This window comes from Haemaphysalis longicornis, unplaced genomic scaffold, assembly GCF_048455015.1.
Source record: "Haemaphysalis longicornis isolate Haplotype H1 unplaced genomic scaffold, Haemaphysalis longicornis Haplotype H1 scaffold_3, whole genome shotgun sequence".
NCBI lineage: Eukaryota > Metazoa > Arthropoda > Arachnida > Ixodida > Ixodidae > Haemaphysalis > Haemaphysalis longicornis.
In genome coordinates, this window is record NW_027526335.1 from 87,012,891 (window position 1) to 87,034,319 (window position 21,429).

Below are 21,429 nucleotides of genomic sequence, written 5' to 3' on the forward strand. Positions count from 1 at the left end.
GCGCGCGCATGCGTCGTAGTCAGCCCGTTCGCGTGATAGCAGCGCGGTGGAGCGTGGAAGGGTGCGCGCTGCTTGCGCATGCGCGCTCTCCCCCCCGTACTGCTCTCCCTCTACTGCGCGCGCTGCGAATATAGCGGCTAGCGGTCGCTCGTGCTTCCGTCACTGCGTTGCTCCTTCCTTCCTTGGTTGACGCTCGTGCCCACGTTTACTCGTGTCTTCTACTCCAGCATCACGGAAGAAGCGATGGAAGCAACACTGCCTTCAATCAGTACTGAGGTCCCAATGCTCTGCATTTACTCGTGTTCCCCTCGCGGGAAGGCGCGGGAATTTTTTGACATGCAGTGGCATTTATTGTAGCGTTTTCTTAGAGCGAAATCAAAATAACATTTGTACTAAAATGGATTGAGAGCTTGGTTATATGTGCTTCACTGAAAATTAACCAGAATTGCTGACCGCGGCGGCAGCATTTCGTTTAATCTACACAAGTAATCTCCCAATGTTTACAAATCTCTTCCGTGTCCGTTTAACCCGCAGTTCTATTCTTCTGTGGTACGGTTACACTACCTCCCAAGGGCGTTCATGCAGCGAAAAACCGGACAAGTGGAGAACGACCTGCGGCGGCGCCGTCATTCTTTTCGTTCGTTCATTCTTTTCATCAATTCGTCCGTTCGGCTCTGCGTCAGTTCTTTCATTCTGCTGGGTTAGTACAAATTTCGCTTTTGCTGCTTCCCAGACCCATTTCGTTTTTTTACGCATATAATACTCCCATGATGAGAGCCGTCTGTCTGCATCGCGAGGCTAAACCACCTGAAAAACTGTAACGGGGATGAGTGAGAACAACAACAACAAAAACGCATTACCGTATTTTCTCGCGTATAGCCCGCAACAAATATGCGAAAATTTCAGTGGCAAAGCAGGGGTTCGGATAATACGCGGGGTTTTTCCTTTAGTGCAGCTTCACAGAAATGCGCGTTGTGCTGTGTAGCTATTACGGAGTAACAGATCCATGGCAGCGATTGCGCAAAACATACAAGGACAAGGGATAAAAAACAAATACGAGTGCACTCTAACAACTAACTGTATTTTATTAGTGAATTGGGACTTTCTCCTTGCAATCTGTGTATTCTACTTGCTAAATATATGCTTTTTCTGTCTACGTAGAAGGTGATTTGTTCCTTGAGCAGTAACTTTGGTGCAGCCTTTCCTGTATCAAATGTGCGTGCAATACGCCAAGATTTTTTGTTCGTTTCCGGCGGGCTGAAAGTGGGGGTGCGGATTATATGCAGGGGCGGAATACTCGCGAAAATACGGTATATTAGCGTAAACGCGGTTTGGAAGTGCATGCAGGCAAAACAGGGTGTGGAGGGCACAGTCGGACATTTACGCATATGCCTCCCCAGACAACGCGAGGATGGCTGGACAGCCGCCAGTTTGCGTAACCGGACGCACGACGTTTCGGTCGGTGTCCTCGAATGGCTTCGCCTTGAGGGTGGACGGTAAAGTTCCGTGATCGGTCCCTCCCTTTTTATGCCTCCCGACTCCGAGCTGCTCTTGAAGCGCGTAGTTATGACTCGCAAAGACAGCCGTCAGCGAGAGAGATGAATCCGGCCACACTCGCTACAGCCGTGCTACTGCTACTCACGCTTTCGCGTTTGGTCAAGGCCGCTAAAGGTAAGCGGGCATGCCGGCTGCGAATAGCATGTGCTTATCTGTCGTGCAAACATTCTTCGAACTCGATCGTAGCTAGGATTTAGTGTAATGGGAAAGAGTTCTGGCGTTAGCAGTTTGATCCCTGAAAGCTTAGCCACTCGACACTTTTTTTTTTTTTTTACAATTATCCTGAATATATATGCAGCAAAATCACTTCAACGTAAACCAGCTAACGTGGCTCCACACCTGAACAAAAAACCTTACTCGGGGGATACGTCTCACTTCGTGCCTAAATGTATTCACCAGCCTATCTACGCCCACTGCAGGGCAAAGACCTCTCTCATGTATCTCCAATTATACCGACCCTGTACTAACTGCGATCAATTTATCGCCACAAACTTCTTGATCTCATCTACCCACCTAACTTTCTGCCGCCCCCTGCCACATTAATTATTTAATGTGGTGACTGAACCAAAACGTTAGTTAATCAATAAGCGTAAGACAACTCACATACTAAATTATAATATGGAGAGGGTTGAGCATGCTGTAAAGAATGGAGGCTGCCTGAAAAAAGCGAAGAGGCGTCTAGGCATGAAGAAAAACCGATGTATGCACTTAAAGACAAGCAAAACAATGCCACCACAAATCTGGATAAAATAGTTATAGTCGCCGAGGAGTTCTATAGAGATCTGCACAGTAGTCGTGGCATACAGGATAATACCAGAGTCCGTCAATGCTTTTCATTGACGGACTCTGATAATACCGGAGTAGTTCAGAGGAGGTAGACATCCCACCAGTAACGACAGAAGAAGTAAAAAAGGCTTTGAAGGAAATGCAAGGGGCAAAGCACCTGATGAGGATCAGATAACAGGAGACCTCTTGAAGGATGGCGGTCAAATTGTAGGAAAACCGGCAAACCTGTATACGCAATGCCTGATGACCGGGAGCGTACCGGAATCTTGTAAGAACGCGAACATTATCCCAATCCATAAGAAAGGGGACATGAAAAACGAAATATTACAGGCCGATCAGCTTACTGTCAATGGTATACAAGGTACTTACCAATGTAAGCGCTAACAGAATTTCTGCCACCTTAGACTTCAGTCAACCCAGGAATTTATACACCCCCCCCCCCCCCCCACCCGGACACCGCGCAAAAGGATCTCGACACTTCCCCCCCCCCACCCCCTAAAAAAAAAAAACCCAACCACGGGTACCCCGCCCAGGGATACATACACACCCCCTCAGGAGAAATTCGACCCCCCCCCCCCCCCCCCCCATCAAAATTCTGGGTGAACCCCTGACTGTCAACCTAATGAACAACCAGGGTTTCGTAAAGGCTATTCAACAATAGACTATATTCGCATGATCAATCAGGTGACAGAGAAATGTGCGGAGTATAACTTAACGCCTACATATAGCCTTCATAGATTATGAGAAAACATTTGACTCGGTCAAAACCTCAGCAGTCATGCAGGCATTGCGGAATCAGGGTGTAGACGAGCATTACGTAAGAATACTAGAAGATATCTACAATGGGCCCACAGCTTCCATAGCCCTCCATAAGGAAAGCAGTAAAATACCTACAAGGAAGGGCGTCATACAAGGAGACACAATCTCTGCAGTGCTATTCACAGCATGTTTACAAAAGATATTCAGAACATTGGATTGGGAACAGGTGGGCGTAAAGGTTAATGGATAATAGGCAGTTTTAGCATATCGTTACCATGTTTGCGTTACCGTTTACCGTGTTACCGGAAGCGCTGGTGACGGTGAAGCCTGTGCCGGTAAGTTACCGTTCGCGGTAACTCTCGCGCTGCACAGTCTACTCCCGCAAACACGGTAAACAGTAACGTAAACACGGTAACGATATGATAAAACTGCCTAATACCTCAGTAACCTCAGATTTGCTGATAACGTTGCCTGGCTAACTAACTCGGGGGAGGAATTGCCAAGCATGATTACCGTGAACAAGCAGAGTAGAATCGTGGGCCAGAAAATTAATGTGCAGAAAATTAAAGTAATGTTCAATAGCCTTGGGAGAGCACAGCGGTTTGAAATATATAGGGGCGAGGCAGCGGAAGTGGTAAGCAGATATATCTACTTAGGCCAAGTAGTGACCCCGGATCCAACCAGGAGGCAGAGATAATTAGAAGTATAAGAGTGGGGTGGAGTGCATTCGGCAGGCATTCTCAGATAATAAATGGCAGCCTACCATTGTCCCTGAAGAGGAAAGTTTGTGGCAGCTGCATCTTACCGGTACTCATCTACGGGGCAGAAACTTGGGGGCTCACTAAAGGGTGCAACTTAAATTGAGGACGACTTAGCGGGCAATGGAAAGGGAGGTGATAGGTGTAACGTTAAGGGACAAGACAGCGGAGTGGGTCAGGGAACAAACGCGTGTTAAGGACACATTAGTAGAAATTAAGAAGAAATGGGTGTGGGCAGGGCATGCAGTGCGAAGGCAAGATAACCGTTGGTCATTCCTTAAGGGTAACAGAGTGGATCCCTAGAGAAGGCAAGCGTTATTATTACACACATACATACATACATACATACATGCATACATACATACATACATACATTCATACATACATACATACATACATACATACATACATACATACATACATACATACATACATACATACATACATACATACATACATACATACATACATACATACATACTAAAGTATTTAATCAATTGATTAAATAATGTATTATGTATAGATCCTTATGGGCAAAGAGTTGGAGGGAGGGAGGGGGGAGTTGGTTGGTTGGGATTTAAACGCGATCGGGCGGGAAGCGCACAGGGATAGCTCCTGGGCTCTCGAGTTGAATCGGGCTCTCTTCGTGTCGCTTCGTATTTCTTTGAGCCTCTGCCAGAGTCAGGTTTACACTCTTCATAAAATAAAATTGACAGGCGGAAAATTGACAGATGGTGTGGCTGCGACAACCACAGGATATCGTGCGTAAGCAAAATACGCTCCTAATTATAAAGCATTCATTGATATCCTACACCGTGTATATCTACCCTCTGTGTATGCAACGCACAGGCCATTACCAATTCCCTTGAGAGCTGTTACAAGCCCGCACCGCGTTTTAACGCTGGCACGCCGGCAAGCTGGCATCCATACTGACAGTCAGGCACACTTCCAAGAGGGCACGATTGAGAAATCATGCTTGTTACAAAGTAATTACAAACCACCCCATTTAGCCCTGTCTCCGAAAAAAAAAGAAAAAAAAAAGGCCCAAGTAAGGATATTTTCAGTGTTTGATTTAAGCAATAATTATAAATGCGTGATATGACCGAGTTAGGACTGTGTTTCTATAAATACCCCACCCCCCATCGTCAAGCCACACATGTTTCGATTAGGAATATATTGAATAGTGCAATGAAGCCATTCGACTCGTCGTCTCACTGCGTGAAACAAAGGCGGGAATTTCAACTATAAACTTTTAAAAGCAGAGAGGGCACAGTACTTCATTATTAGAAAGCGGCTCTGTCGAGGGAAATCTGTGTGTTCTTTGTCTGCTGGACCTACAACTGTGGTCCTGAGGGTCCACTAACTACATTTGCTTGAAAATATGCATGCTAAGTTCACCTTGTGCTGCCCGCGTACTGCTTTGTAGTTCAATAAAGCCAACTCCAAAGCTCAACCCTGTTCCAATGTGTCAATTTTCGAAGCTCAAGCTTCTCAGTGTGCTGTGGTGTTTAATAACATGTCCAAAGTATCTGGAAGTTAACCCCTCAGCTGGAACCACGCAAACTTTATCACTGCGTATTTTTCAGTCGTCGGGACGCGTTTTGATTAACCGAGCGGGGCCAGCCGTGCCGAGCGAGACACCCAAGCAGAGATTACGTGCTCACCGCTGGACAATGCGTGCCGCTGCCGGGGTTGCCTGGAGTCACTCAAAGACATCAAGGACCTCAAACAGCAGAGCTATTCAAGCTTTTAGTTCCGCGTCCAGCATTACCAGAAAAAAAAAAAAAACGAAACGAAAAATACCGAGCGCACGTGAGCATGCGCCTTTGAGGTGCGCCTGGCGTCGGCCAGCTCGAACTTCGCTAACACTCTGCCCAGCGTTCGTGGCGTGACCTCACTCGTGCTTTCTTTTCGCCAGTTCATGCCGAGTTTGCGAATTCGCTTGCCGCGGGTTCTAGCGCGTGCTAACGCGGTCCACTTTGGGAGAGATGTGATAGCCTGCGGACAAAACGATCCGGGCCTGCCAGTCCCGGAAAACTTTCAGAATCAGCGGCAACTTCGGAAATCCATGCGAGTTGCAACAGCCGGGTCTCAGGCAAATGGAGAGGGGCCGCCAGCTCTGCTGGTTTTCCAAACTTTCAGCACTAGTAAAAGCTGCGCAATTTTTTTAGTTGCGATAAAAATTCCCCTGTTGTCGTGTCTGGTGAATTCAATGTGGATTCGAAATTAATCTAGCTGTGTTAGCGGACCACCGCAGTTTATTCAGCCGCACGAAAATTGACAATCTCGAGCTATCGAGATAAAGATATACCATCTGTATTTGCGATTATGTAATGCACACAGAAACGCGCGCATGCGCCAAGACCTTAAAAGGTTGCTTCAGCCATGCGCCCGTACTTTGGTGGGAAGGTGTAGAGGCGGGACAGCCACGACGCTGCTGCGACAGCCTGTTGAAGTTTTCCGCGTTCGGCGAGCCTTTCAGGGCAGGCTGCGCGATGCCACAGCCACAAGGATCGCCAAATGGCGGCATAGTTGAAACCCCGGCTCTGCGGTTCTTCGAGCGACTCGCGTCCGTGCAGCTTGTGGTCGGCGTGACAGAACACGTCTCCAAGTGCTACTGCGAAGTCAAGGCACGCTCGGCCTTTCTTTCGGCGGCTCTTACAAACGCCGAGAACGCGGTCGTTGCCGTCGTGCAACGCTGTCAACGAGAGGCGCGGGCGAGGATCGACCGGCGGAAGTTGGAATTCGTCGACTCGCTCGCCTGCCGGGGCCTCGAAGAGTTGGAGCGGCGCTATCCAGCCGCTCTGCGCAGGCCCGAAGAGATCGTCGCCGAAGTGGCCGCATTCGCCCGCAAAAAGGCTGAGCAAGCGAAGGGGTTCGCCCGAGAGAAGGTGAGTGGTTGTCGCCGTTTTTACAACCATAAGAAAAGCTAAAGGGGCATTCAGTGCGGCGGACCTACCCGTTTTGGTTTCCGCTAATTGGGAGCCATTGCCGAGACGAGAATGGACACGCTATAAACGATCAGAGCGTGATGATCGGAGTGTTCTATGATGTTGGGAAAGAGCGGCAGGGAGGGAAGTTCCGGGTGAGGCATGGAAGATGTACAGGTGCCGTCAGAAGTAATTGGAGCACGGGAGCTGTGGCCGAACTGTATCGGAGCGCCGTGTAGCTGCACCGGCGGTAAACGAAAGGCCGAGAACACGCATGCGCGCCTGCCGACGGCGATAGCCCATATATACCTCGCAAACCACTTCTTTTAACCTAGCTTCGAACATTGTTCGCAGTATACTGGTCTCGGCGATGGCGCTGATAGCGCACACCCCTAAAAATACTCGACAGAAAAACTGTCACCGCAGATTCCTGCGATAGCGCGCCGTTTTTCCGGCAGCGCGCGCGTGCGCTGGAAGTGCGCCAGAGACGTCGGGATATGCGACTCTGCTATCAGCGCCATCGCCGAGACCAGTATGCTGCGAACAATGTTTGAAGCTAGGTTAAAAGAGGTGGTTTGCGAGGTATAGATGGGCTATCGCCGTCGGCAGGCGCGCATGCGTGTTCTCGTCCTTTCGTTTACCGCCGGTGCAGCTACACGGCGCTCCGATAGTTCGCCCATAGCTCCCGTGCTCCAGTTACTTCTGACGGCACTTGTACAGGCGGGGACTTAATATTCCGGACCACGGGAGCGCGTGGAAAAAGCCACTACTCGACCACAAAGCTTGTCTTTCATCTCGCTTTCCGCTGCAGATAAAACAGGCAATTTTCAAGTATATTAAAAGAAATTGTCTTGGTTTTGTTTTTTGCTGTCTCCTTCCTTACTTAAAATGATCCGAAGACATACTCATTTATTTGTCTGTTCGCCCTGCACATCAGCATTCGTCAATATGGCACCTCGGGTTCCAATCGCAGAACGCCCTAAGAATATTCGCTGCTTCTAGAAGGCATTCTTCAAAAATAAATTTGCGGGCTTACTAATAGGTCGAGTGATGCTGTTACCCGACAGTTCATGCCTACAGGGATTAAGAAGGCCGGCTTGCAGAAGGCCAGCAGATCGGAAGGGTAAGGTCCAAAACAGCAAAGGACAAGCTGATTGTTGCTACAGTGGTTTAAAACCCCTCTGCTTAGGGCAAAATAAATACGGTATGCTTTAATCGAATAATGTGACCGCGTTTTTCGATTGGAACCCGAGGTGCCATTTTGACAAATACCGAAGGACAGGGAGAACAGAAAATATATAGGAGTATATTTCTTTGGAACAATTTTAAGTAAGGAAGTATACTAGAAAAACAAAAGCAATTTCTTTTACAAACTTTGCGAAATGCTTACCTTAGCGGCAGCGGAAAGCGTGCTGAAAGAAAAGTTGTAGTCAAGTAGCATACAAAACAAAGACGATGAATAAAGGCTGGCGATTCATCTCGCCGGCATTTCGTTGTCGATCCCTGCGATTCTGTTTCATACACGCTTCATTCGGCGACGCAGTTCGGAAGCCGCTAGTCTCATGTTCTATAAACGATAAAGCACAAAACAAAAAATAGCAAGCAAAACATTTCGCGTAAGTATGTATCAGGACGAGAGGAGCACTTGCGCCAAAACCGGCGCATCGTACATTACGCCGCAAATGTGCCATCGGGATGAAGAAATGCTACAAAGGCGTCGCTCTGCGGTGCTTCAGCGACCATCGCAGCCCCGCTGCAGGAAACGAGAAAATCAGCGTGCCTGCGAGCTAAAAAAAAATTGGGCCCATCTCCCCGCGAGGGGGACTCCAGTAAACGCGTCGCATAGGGGGTGAGTGTATTGCGTTAACGTTTAGTGTTTGGGGAGTCGGTGTAGTGAATGCGTTGTATCAGCAGCTTCTTGACGTAGTTTGAATGAGTCAAGGATATAAGGCGCGTTCGTAGCCTCCCATTCTGTGTCGGCTTTGTGGCGCAGTGGGTAGAGCACCATGTACAGGGCCGTCCACGCTAGGTGCGAACACGGCGCAGCGTGGCCTCGCTCCGCGGAGCGCCAGCGCACAATCCGCGGCCGCGCATCGAAGCTAAGCGGCGCAGGCGCACAGGGGCTTGAGGCGGGGCTTCGTGTAGTCTGCTAGCGCGGGAGAGCCCGTGCCTGCTTTGTTGTGAAGCACGCTTAACTGTAGGCATGCTTGTAGCGTCTAAGCGCGCCGCGACGGCGCTGCGGGAAAGCGCACTTTCCTTACCGCGGCGCGTTGTGTAGTTTCTGCGTACGAGAACTCACAGCTTCCGCTTTTCAGTGCCGCGGTGCCGGTTAAATGCAAGTATTGTTGAAGGTTGAAGGCATTTCAGAACTGGTTTGGCTCGGGTTATAGGGGTTAGCACCACAAAATGACTCTTGCTACGAAAACGCTGCAGAGAAGTGCTCCGAATAACCACCCAAGGAACTTAACCGTGCACTGATACCACGCAGCAAACGCGCGTTCTTGCAGCGGCACCTGCTACTGGGATCGGACATGGGTCTCCCGGCTTAGTATAGCCAACCATCCGAACCACTGAGCAACCGTGGCGGGCAAGGTCAAGTCCTGGCGGGTTTTTCGGGATTTAACCGCACCCTAGAATTAAAGAGGGTAAGGGAGCAAAGCTGTATTTTCTGCGTGTGCTCTCTAAAGCAGATGGCCTTATGCCCGAATATGCCATCCGGCCGGCTTTTTTAAAGGCCAACTGCACTCAAATTTCACCTCGGCCAAATTTGTTTTTAATGCGTAGTAAGTACCCCCAAATAAGCTGACACAAGTGGTAGCCCCGTGAAACGCCTCGTTAATCAGTCAGAAGCGTTTAAAAAGGCTCCGCCGCAGACCACTCTGCACCTGCCGGCGGATCGCGTAAACAGCCATGACGCGCCTGTGACGTTCCAGCCGACGGTGGCTTTTTCCTCTGGCCAGCCACGCAGCGGGAGAACCAGTCGAGCTCTGCTGCCCCGTGCGCGCGTAGAGCTTGCGCGCAGACATTCTCCCAAACTGGTGACCGTCCGGCCGCTCGCTGGACGGCTGCAACGTCACTGCAATGGCCGCGCTCTCCTCGGTTTCGGTTTCAAAATCGCCGATTTTTGCTGGCCGCTTGCGGCGTCCACGTGCGTATTTCAGCTGTTGTATTTTGCATGTTGCTTTCTTTTTAAGCAGACTATACGGAAATAGGGTTTTCAAGAAGTCGAAATTTTGAGTGCAGTTGGCCTTTAACAACGGAGATGCTACTGGCCGTAAGACCGCCGTTGCAGCAAAAAAAGAGAAAATTTTGAAGGCTCGTGGGCGTGTGCTTGCGGCTACCTCCGAGCGTCCCCAGCACGCACAGTGGATTTAGCGCGAATAAAACACTGGCAAAAACCCTGAGAAGCGAGAACATGCCGAGCACTCGTGAGCGCATACCTTGCAGAAAACGCCGAGCCCCCGGCTCGCAAAGTGGCTATAGCAAAAAAAAAAAAAAAAAAAGAACCACCAGCGCTGTTGTCAATCCCTACCGCGCACGTAAGAAAACTTCAGCGTTAATGCCAAAGTCCAATGCTAAAATTAAAAAAAAAAAAAACATCCTGCTTGCTAAGGTCACCGCGACCGACACATCCTCTGGAAGCCATTGTGGATAATTGGAGACATGGCTACGAGTGTGCCAATACTTCCCGAGACGACTTGCAGGTCCTGCAACCGCGTCTCGAGTTGATGACGAAGAGCTAGTTGAAGACTACAATGCAGAGGACAACTTTGAATCCTCCACTCGCTTCGAGATTAACGACGACCGGTTTGGTGCATATGACGACGATTACTAGCACCGCAACTGTGAACATAAACAATGATATGAAGGCTTAGCTGCGTCCAGCAAAGCTCACCTACAACAGCTTCAACATTGAAGTCTTTCGCGTGAGTGCTAGCTTCCCGAATTTTTTTTTTTTTTTTTTTGATCGGAGTATTCACCTGCTTTGTTTTGCTCGAAGACGCTCCGGGATTGCTCGATGCGACTTCGAATATGATCAACGAGCTCATGGAAATCGACAATAAATATCGTAAATGTGTAAAGAAATCAGAATATGCCGAGTCCACAATGCAAGTGTTTGTTTAATGTAAGGCATTGCATGCATTGTAAAGCATATTGAAAATGTATTGAACACATTGGCGATTTTTCTGTTCGTGGAGTTTGGCTAGGCCATGTGTGTGGGGATAGTAAAGAGAAGAATGCAGAAGTTGTGGACCTAAAGAACGGAGAAGCTGTTCCACAATTGTGTAGCATGGAACTGGTGACCACAGCTTCATTCCTCACGTAGGCCCTTTGCGAGGAAGTATGGGTCTTACCAGAAAGGAGGGTACGTACAGGTGGTACCAAAGAAAGGGCCGCTGTCTCCCAATAACTAGCCACGTAGGGAGCGCAACCAATGACTTATGCATTACAATTTAGCACACTAGAGTGGGACCAGTCCAGGACTCGACCGTAGAGTGGACGATTGTGCTGGGGGCGTGACTTCCTGGCTGGGCGACTGCTTGAACCATCTCGACGATGCGCGATATTCATATGTGTGAAAAAAGCCAATAAACATTGGGAAGAAATTCGGCAGATCGCAACTCAGCCGCTGTGACCAAAATTCCACGGAGGCGAAATGCACAGACAATTATGTTCTGCGTAATGCCAGTGAGCATTAAATAAATCCTACTAGCCGAAATTATACGATGCCGTTCTATATTATACAGCGTCTCTCATTGAACCAAACAAAGCCAATCCTGAAATGTTTCCAACAATACTTCCATTTAACCGGCACCGCGGTACTGAAAAGCGGAAACTGTTAGTTCTCGTACGCAGCAATTACACAACGCGCCGCCGTAAGGAAATTGCGCTTTCCCGCAACGCGTCGCGGCGCGCTTAGACTCTACAAGCACGGCCCTGCTACAAGCATGCCTAAAGCCCGTACTACATGGAGCGATTTCGCCTGCGAATTCGCTGATGCGGCGCCGCTCGTGCGGCAAAACCACCTTATTTCGTTGCTGCGGCAAAGTGCCAAACATTTGAAGCGGTCGAGCAAACGCCGCTCGTGCGGCGTGTGCGGCGTAGAGGGGCCGGACCTGCGGCCAATAGGAGCACAGCTCGGCACCACTTGCACGCTTGGAAACCAGATGGCGTTGCTTGTACGAGCGCGACAAAAGCGTGGGCACACCAAAACGTTTGTCTTTTCTGCTGTGTGCGTATATTGATAAAGAATTGGCGATTCTTATATAAAACCGCAACTAAACTTATATAAACCGCAATTCAGGCAGAAACAACTTGTCAAGAAAGTAAAATAAAACCACCCTTGTTAGAATCACAACAACCTTTGCTGGTGGCAAACTTAATTCAGTCTGGAAACAAGGCGCATCTGAAATGCGAAAATCGCGGCGTTCGCAGGCCCCATGTAGACGACAATTCCAGGCATTGCGAACTTCGCAAGTGCGAATGTTCGTTCCAGCGGATTCGCAGGCGAAATTCGCTCCATGTAGAACGGGCTTCAGTTAGGCGTGCTTCACAACAAAGCAAGCACGGCGCTCTCCCGCGCTAGCAGACGACACGAAGCCCCGCCTCCAAGCCCCTGTGCGCCTGCGCCCCTTAGCTTCGATGCGCGGCCGCGGATTGTGCGCTGGCGCTCCGCGGAGCGAGGCCACGCTGCGCCGTGTTCGCACCTAGCGTGGACGGCCCTGTACATTGCGTTCCGCCCGCAGGGTCGAGGGATCGAAACCAGGTGCCGGATAGTATTTTTTTTATATAGTGTGAATGAGTCAAGGATATAAGGCGCGTTCATAGCCTCCCATCCTGTGTCGGCTTTGTGGCGCAGTGGGTAGATCACCATGTATACATTGCGTTCCGCCCGCAGGGTTGAGGGGTCGAAACCAGGCGCCGGATAGTAGTTTTTTATATATAGTGTAGGGGGAGGGGTCCGGACAACGACGGTGCGGACTACGACTACGGACGTCAACGCGGGTGAAATCGTGAGTTACTGAAATGCTCTACATTTAAAAAGGACGCGCATGCGCGCCGCGCCGGTCTCGACAACAGGCGGCAGGCCTCCAGAGAGCGCATCGGTGGCGCGCGCTCGCGTGGACCGGAATATTAAGTCCCCGCCTGTACAACAGGGTTTAAAAGGAATACGAACAACGGAGCGCACAGCCTCCGACGCATGCGGCAGCATCTGGCTGCAAAGTCGGTAAACTTCGCGCATGCGCTCTTCGTCGAGAGCGTTTAAAAGTGGCGCCTATACATTTAGGGGAAATGCTTGATCAAGAAGCGACGTCGGTGTTTATGTTGAGGCGCCATTTCACGCTGCGTCGCCACTGAGTAGGATGATAATTGAAGGGCATCATAGCTGCAATCAGCCTGCTGCTCGTTTGGCTCCAAAATATAGTAGATAACAGGATGCTTAGTGACGACAGAGCATAAAAAGACGCCTCGGTGTCGATTCTTTATCAAACATTTCCCCTTACAGTAGGCCACACTCTCAAACGCTCTGAAAGAACTACGCATGCGCGCAGTTTACTGACAGTGCACCCTGACGGTGCGGCATGCGTCGGAGGCTGTGTGCACCGTTGTTCGTAATCCTTTTAAGCCCCCCCTCTACCTGAGATAAGGGAACCAGGCGATACGGCGTTATTAGTGCAAGTGTATGAACAAAAACGTTGCTGCTGCATTAAAAGCGGTGTGCAGGTGCAGCAGAAAAGGATAACCACACGCGACTGATGACCGCAACGTGGTAAAATTGCAACGTGCCACGCTGTTGCTCGCGAGCACGCCCACAGCGAGTAACGGACATTCAGCTCGTTTGCAGTGCAGGGTGGCCAGAAGAAAATAGCTTCGCCTAAAGCGTGCATAGGGATCATCGGATTCACAACAGTCCCGAAAAAATGCTGTGACGAATAATTAATATTGTGGCGGACTACTAGCGACGCTGTTTTGGTTGCGTTCGGTACTACACATTCACAAAGCAACACGATTGACTGGAGGGCATTTCGAAGTAGTGTTCAAAACTGCCGCGTCTTTTCCACGTCGGTAGCGGCTGTGTCGCCTTCGACGCCACCCTCTGCCCTCACCAACGTTCTTGCTGCTGCTGCGCCATGCCCCCACCCCTCTCCCTACTGTAATGTAGCGCCGATACCACACTCTCGATGCACCCTTCATGATCTGCAGTGCCTGCACCCTATTTCGCATCTCGGCTAAGTCCGTGCCGCTACCCCTCTTTTTACCCGTATTTCCGAGCACAGATGCGTTCTGTTCATGGTCATTTCCCGCCTAAAATACGCCCCCTTCCCCCCTAGGAAATCATAATGGGCTAGAGGTAATGACCCCCCCCCCCCTTACAACCTCATAGCATAGCATAGCTAGAGGTAAATAGCTACGCTGTAAAACTCTGGCCTCGTATGTGCTCACTTTGCTGCAAATGTCGTCGAAATACGATAGTCGTCTGCCGCCCCTGCCACGTATAATGCCTATCTTCTCTTTCTCGCTCACCTCTCCCGCTCTCCCCCTTTCATCTCGCTCCTCCCATGACAAGCACTGAAATAAGTACGGTTGAGGTTGCCGCATGCAATTCAATCTTACCGCGTTCCACTGCTCGCGCGCTATGTATACTGGGACATTTCGTTAATGTTGCACTTTTTGGGATGCCGCCACGAGGTATATGGTCGGGCATGAGTGCTTTTAGTAGTTTTGAGGTGAAAACATTACTTTCAAGGCGTATTCTTTATTTGCTAACGCAAAAATCAAGCAGCCACGTATTTTTAGTTAAGAGAACACTGCAAATACCCCTTATGTATTGTTTTGCCTCAACCGTGCCTCATGTTTTCTTTTTGCTCAACAATGTTGGCAAGAATTAACATTGTCACCAGATTTGGTAGTTTGAAAATATTTTGCCTCTATAAACGTCTTTAAGGTATAAGCTTGGGCGTGTTGGTGCAACATCCTTGGAACAGCGCAAAAGAGACGAGGATGAGACGTGGAAGGGACGCTGCGCAGAAATAATTGCTGTGTCCCGCCTGCGTCTCGTCCTCGCCCCTTTTGCGCTGTTCCAAGGATAAACGTCTCGTTCCAGAATTCATTCAACTTTTGTCTGGGCGGCTGAGTCGAGCAACAGACAGAAAGACCAAAATAGTCTTTGAAAAACTGGTTTGTTCCGTGGTATAAGATGACGCATCACTATTAGCGTTCAGAATGCGCACGTTCACAGAGGCTACTTTCTGCTTGCCTCGCCCACGCTGCAAACACGAAATTACGTATACCCTTCCGCTATAGGAACGGTCGCAAATAGAAGCGCCGAGAGTTGAGATTTTTCCGTTCCGATCATCGGCCACTTGTTCTAATTTTTGTAGTGTAAGCTACAAAATTCGATTGGCCGACGTTGAGCGGTTTCGCATGGACTTTGAAGGGCCGTGCTATACGCGAGCGCGAGGAGCATTAAATTGGATTGGATTTGGATTGAATTGGAATAAATTGGATTAGATTGGATTGGAAACATTGGAGTGCGGGTGTGTAGAGAATTGGGTCTGCACATTCGCCGGTCTGCGCATTCCAGAGGAGTAATGTCATAGCCATGGCAGACGCACTGGCGCCGGCGCGTGCCCAGCTGTGCGCCTCCGTTGCGCAGTAGCCAAGTCTGACGCTGCGCCGGAGCCGCTTGATAGCCGTTTCGCGTGGCTTTTGGAGAGCCGTGCTGCGCATGCGCGAGGAGCAGTGACCGGACCGGACCGGACTGGACTGGACTGGATTCGATTGGAAATAGTTTTAGCAGCAGTAAGCATTATAATCAAATAATCCTAGACAACCAGGAGACCTAAGAATAACCAGCTGATTAACTCACGCTACGTATATCCTGGCATAGCCGAGCTAAGCCACTGCTAATTTTTTACTGCGAGGATGTACATGTGTATGCCTCCTCCCCCTCAGTTCTCATTCTGGTGAAGCTGCTTTACGCTTCTCCGCTCCACCTTGTCACAACCAACGCTTCTTTCACAAGTTTTGTACCCTCCGCCACAACCGATGCCTGTTTCAAAAGTCGCACAAGAAGCTGAAAACGGTCGTGAGTGAGTGAGTGAAAAACGTTTTCTTGAGCCGGTGAAGTGGGAGTGGTTTCCTATTCTAGGAAGACACGTGATGAGCGGGCAGCTTTCACTCTGGAGGCCAAAAGTGTTGGACATCCAGATCTCTGCGGGTCACCAGGTTCCCCCACAGCTCAGGGGCGGGAAGGGGGGATGAAAGAGGGGGGAGGTTGGGGTTGTGCTTGCACTCTAATATGATATGAAGAAGAGTACCGGGTTGTAAACATAACTTGCACTCCGCAGGAAATTGCGTTGGGAACATGCGGTGGAGGCGGACTGGCTGAGGGAAGGTATTGCTCTGCAGTCGGCAAAGTAGTGGTCCTTCTTCTTTTGAAAGTTTAGGATGTGGAGGAGGGAATTGCTGTCGTTCGAAGCGTCGGGATCAGCACTTGCATATTTAACTTGCTATGGAATAAACGCGTGTCGTTCGCTCGGAAGAAAAAGAGAAGGAATAAAAGGAGCGTTGGCGTGCACAGAAGCGCGAACTGGCGCTAAAACAACGGAAAGCTGCTATCGCATAACGTGCAGCCGCAGCCGTTTCCTCCTCAAGTTCCACCTCGTCAAGTATCTGCGAATTCCTCCCGGATGAAGAGCAACTTGCGCGCCTAGAACGCCGATGTGAGCCAACAATAATATATAAATGCACTGTAGCAAAACACTACCATGGCAAAACCCACCATACCTACAGCTTCGCTGGCTTCCATCTTCACAGAGTTTACGTCACAGCTGTACTATTCACTGTTGCCTTAAAACGAAATCTGGATGATAATCATTCTGTTCTTGCGCAGGTCGTCTGTGCCCTGGCCGTCTTGCCGGCAGCCTTGCACATAGCTCCCGCCGAAGCCCTGGCTGCAGGATTTCACCAGGTCGTGCTCTCCGGCAAACGGGTTGTTCTCGTTGCAGACGGCTACCTAGACGATGTAAGCTCAGAGCTATGTATTCACCCCGCTGGGTTTATACAATGAAATAGCCTTCATATGTTCGCCATCTAAGGCTTGTCGGTGTCTGTGCTAGGACACCCACCCGTGTATCTTTAAAAGATACACGTGTGCTACCACGTAGTTGTAAAAGAAGTTAGTGCACTGAAAGTTATTTCAAAGTTTCTAAGGTGGTCCGTAAGCTTTCTCGCCTTTGTAGTATTTTATTAACGTGCCTACCTTTGACACCTTTTGCTTATTAGAAAATTCCCCCCCTTCCACCACAGCTCGTCGCCGCCTACAATGCCCTGCACACCTCTTCCCGCAACAACGTAACTGCCCCTGCCACAGTGAATGCTCGCATAAGGACTGTCCTGTGGAAGGCGGTAACCGCTGTCAAAATACGCCTCGCCCATGAAGCCGAATGTCTGCAGGGAAGAGTCTTGCATAAGTTCGGTACTCTGCTGAACACCTCGCACAACGCCTTCCGCGGATCCAGGTCATCCAAGGTAGGCAACCCATATGAATGCATGCAGTGGAGTAACCAGAATTATAGTTCGGGTTTGGGGGGAAGAAGGGGGGGGGGAGGCTCAATTCTACGGTTGTTAAGGCAGGCTAAATTCTACACATTTCCTGGCCCTTAAAAAGACCGGGCATATGCGTAGAACTTGAGCCTGCATGCCCACTCTAACATTCTGACGTTCGTCTTGTACAAACCAATAAGGGCTGGGAGGTGTACCGCAGAAGACCAAGAAAAAAGGCTGTATAAAGCCGCAATAGCGAATGCACTGATCGGCACCATGTTTTTCCTGGCAGCATCAGAAAAGCGGACGGAAGTGCAGAGCAGTGATTCGCCATAATGGACTGCAGCGCCGTTATCTGCTCACTGCCATCACCCAATGAAATTCAAATTCCCCGCCTTCGCAGGGCTCGCGCGCCCCCTGCCTGAAACTGCGCCAGCGGGAGTTCTGTTATTTGTTGTGCTTGCTTTTTCTCCCGTGTGCTGGCGTGGCACTGCCACTTTTTTTCGCTTACTATCGTAAATCGGGCCCATCTCCCCGCGAGGGGGACTCGAGTAAATGCGTCGCATAGGGGGTGGGTGTATTGCGTTAACGTTTAGTGTTTGGGGAGAGCTTCTTGACGTAGTTTGAATGAGTCAAGGATATAAGGCGCGTTCGTAGCCTCCCACTCTGTGTCGGCTTTGTGGCGTGGTGGGTAGAGCACCATGTACATTGCGTTCCGCCCGCAGAGTCGAGGGATCGAAACCAGGCGCCGGATAGTATTTTTTTTATATAGTGTAGGGGGAGGGGTGCGGACTACGACTACGGACGTCAACGCAGGTGACATCGTGAGTTACTGAAATGCTCTGCATTTAAAATGGCGAAATTAGAGCACGCGTTCTTTCAGGCAATGGATATGAGGAGCGCAGGATAGCGTTCGATCGAATGTCACTCCAATGAATTTATGGCTCTGAGCGTATGGTACTTCTGTGGCATTTATGGCTGGAGAATAGTGGGATACATCACCCCTGGTAAAAGAAAAATTGGGACACATTTTTCGTGAACAATTAGCAACCTGCAGGTGCTGAGGTACCTTTGAATGCTAAGAGTTTTCGGCAGTTTGGCTCGCACACTTCGGCGGCTTTTACCCGAATCCCACATACCAATGTCATCACCATATAGATATATATTGACACCCTGGGGTAGCACTGTCGTTAAATGCGGATGAAACAGTTGCTAAACAGGACGAGACTTAAAACGCCCCTTGAGAGATGCCTTGTGGATCTCGCGCCGCCTCGTGTTGCCTGCCTTGGTAGTAATGCGTCACAGAGCCAGGAGTGCATGTGCCTTCGCAGCCCACAAACATCATTTCCCCTCGAATAGCTTCGTGAGAAACTTTGTGATAAGCCGCCTTGATGCCGTGAAAAACAGCTGCTGTGGTATTTTTTGCAGCCTTTTGCTGATAATTGTTCCTCACGGAAACGATGAACTTCTGGAGGCTGCTTCAGCCTTCCATAAACACTGACTTATCTGGTGGATGCAACTCGCGGGCCTTGAGATCTGAGACCAGTCGCTATAGCACCATTTTTCCCCATTATTTTTCCTATGCAGCGTTGTAGAGCAATAGGGCGGTAAGGGTTACTGTCTGTTGGCAATTTTTTTGGTTTGAGAGCCGCTGCTAGGCGAGCAGCTTTCCGGCTTTCTTCAACGTGACCTGTCCGCCACGACTTGTAGATGGTAAGCAGTTGCTGGAGGGCGTTGCTGCCGAGACGTCGCAAAGCTGAGTACCTAGTGCCTTGTGAATAGGGCAGGTTTGCTGACGCTAACGCCGTGATTAGCTCATGGGAAGTAAATAATTCATCCATGAGTATAACATTAGTAGAAGAGAACCAATCAGTCAGGACTCTGAAATCACTGCAGAGCTCCGGGGAGCTGTAACCTTGGTGTGAAATTTGAAATCTGCGTCTGCTTCACTGACGCCAAGCTGAAGAGCTGTCTCTAAAAACGGGTGAGTTTGGCTTGGTGTTGCTCTCAAGCTGCGGAAAACTTTGCGAGGTTTGCGAGGATCAAGCTTAGAACGCTGCCTTTAGAGGTTTTTCATGTGCTTCTGAATCTGCTTCTTCGCGTGCCTGTAAGCTTCAATGTCACCTATTGGTAACGTTCTTCTAACGCAGCGCAGATCTGCTCTTCTGCGAATCGGGCATACACTGGGCCGTGGCAATAGCATCCGCCAGCCTTCGTTCGTAGACAATACATCTGTCTCTGAAGGTCGTCCAGTTTTCAGTAGGCAGTGGCCGCTTAATGTACCACCGCAGACTCCATCAACCATGGTTTATGTTGGGATGTGGTGGCTGCTGAAGCTACCAGTGTCCGGACACCAAGATACGGTAGACAGCAGGGAGGTGGACACCAAGTCACATCTAGTACACTTCTATGTAGTTCTACGTAGGGCAACCACAGTTTAGCACTGCTAGTCCTGCCTGGCTGGCCATGCACATCAAGCAGACGGCTCCGCCCCCCCCCCCCCCTTCCCCCCCGTGTCGTCTCAACACTGCCCCATCCGGATGGTCCGCGTTAGTCCCTGTAAGCAAGTGTGGCCGTAATGTACGGGGAAGCCTTCGCCCTATGAATCGATATAGTCCTACGACGACGACGACGATGATGATGCTCATGCCGTTCTTGGGGAGCGGTATCACGATCCCGCTTCTCATGAGGCACAGTCATTGGTAGTCCAGTCGAATAACTGAAGTAGGAGAGTTATTACTTTAAAGATGCTCACTGTGGTTCATCTGCTCGTCACGTTGGTCCAGTGCGTATTCCGGTTTGTGTGTGTGTGTTTGTCGGTGCACAATAGAGGTAGTAGGGGGAGGGAATGACTGCACCGATCATCTGTAAGCGTGTCCTACTTTCTCCGAATTCTTTCAGAAAGAAAAGTTAACACTAAATTTTTTCCGTAGTTTCCCCACACCCCTACGGATCACGCCCTGGCCGCTGTGCAGCACGTCTACCTCATGTGTGCGCTTCTTGCTGGCCAACCAACCCGCTTCTACCGCGACTTCTACCTTCACATCGCACACTTCTACCCACTGTGGATATCGCTGCCTGTGAGTGCTCCGTTGTTCGTCCATGTCGAGTCTGAGCTTCTTACCAACCGAGATGTGCCCCTGTTGTTCTCTAATGCTGTGTTGCAGGAACCCTTCAAATGCCCGGATCCTACTCAGGAGCCCGATTCCTCTTTCGAGTCGGCCTCCAGCGGTTCGAAGCATTCCGCGCCGGTGTCCGACGATTCCTTCCACACGCAAGATTCGGAATGATTTTAGCCTGGTGTGCCTAAGCCATTTTGAGCTGATGAAAATTTCTTGCAATAAAACGAGGGATCTTTGCGCTTCTTTTAAACTGCCACGGCCGTCGTAGCATGAGTACTCGTACATACGTATGTGGAACTTTCCGGCGGGACACGTATTTGTAACTTGCTAACAAGAGAGCTGTAGAGCACAACAAATCACCGCGAAAAAAGACAGCAGTGCAGATTAGGAGTAAAGGAGGTACTTTTGAAGGGCAAGAGCTTTTTTCAGTTTGTCTCGCATACTTCTGCGGTTTTTGCCCGAATCCCACATACAAATGTCACCAGATATGTCGACACCCTGGGGTAACACTTTCGTTAAATGCGGATGAGGCAGTTGCTAAACAGGATATGACTTAAAACGGAGCCTTGAGGGATGCCTTGTGGACTTCATGCCGCCTCGTGGCGCGTTCATTTTTTTTCGAAATTCTATGCAACGCAACACGGGCAAACAGGACTAGGAAAACTAGCTAATAATAGCTTTTTTTTGCTTTGGGAAATCTGGACACTGATCGAAGCAATCAAACATGCCCGTTTCTGCGATGTTCCCACCATTGCTCTTTTTTTCCAGAAAATCTCGATTCTCTCTGCAAAATATATACCGCTGAAATAAACAAAGGCTTGCTTAGGGACAGTCAATATAGTCTACAATTCAATATTAGCGTGCGCTGCATATTTGGGCGAGGGACAGACAGTGGAAATGACAAAACCAAACGATGGTGCGCAAACTAGCAACTGGTTTATTGAAAGGTGTATCGTTATTTATAAA

At 49.6% G+C, this 21,429-nt stretch overlaps 1 protein-coding gene across 1 annotated transcript; it reads left to right on the forward strand.

The window, feature by feature from the left end:
• The first annotated feature begins 6,253 nt into the window (after positions 1-6,253).
• On the forward strand, positions 6,254-20,706 carry LOC144174778 (uncharacterized). The gene is made up of 5 exons (XM_077703656.1): positions 6,254-6,751; positions 16,689-16,820; positions 17,105-17,326; positions 20,275-20,421; positions 20,509-20,706. The coding sequence occupies exons 1-5, from the start codon at positions 6,356-6,358 to the stop codon at positions 20,629-20,631; spliced, it is 1,020 nt and encodes a 339-aa protein (XP_077559782.1). The 5' UTR covers positions 6,254-6,355; the 3' UTR covers positions 20,632-20,706.
• The last annotated feature ends 723 nt before the right edge of the window (positions 20,707-21,429 follow it).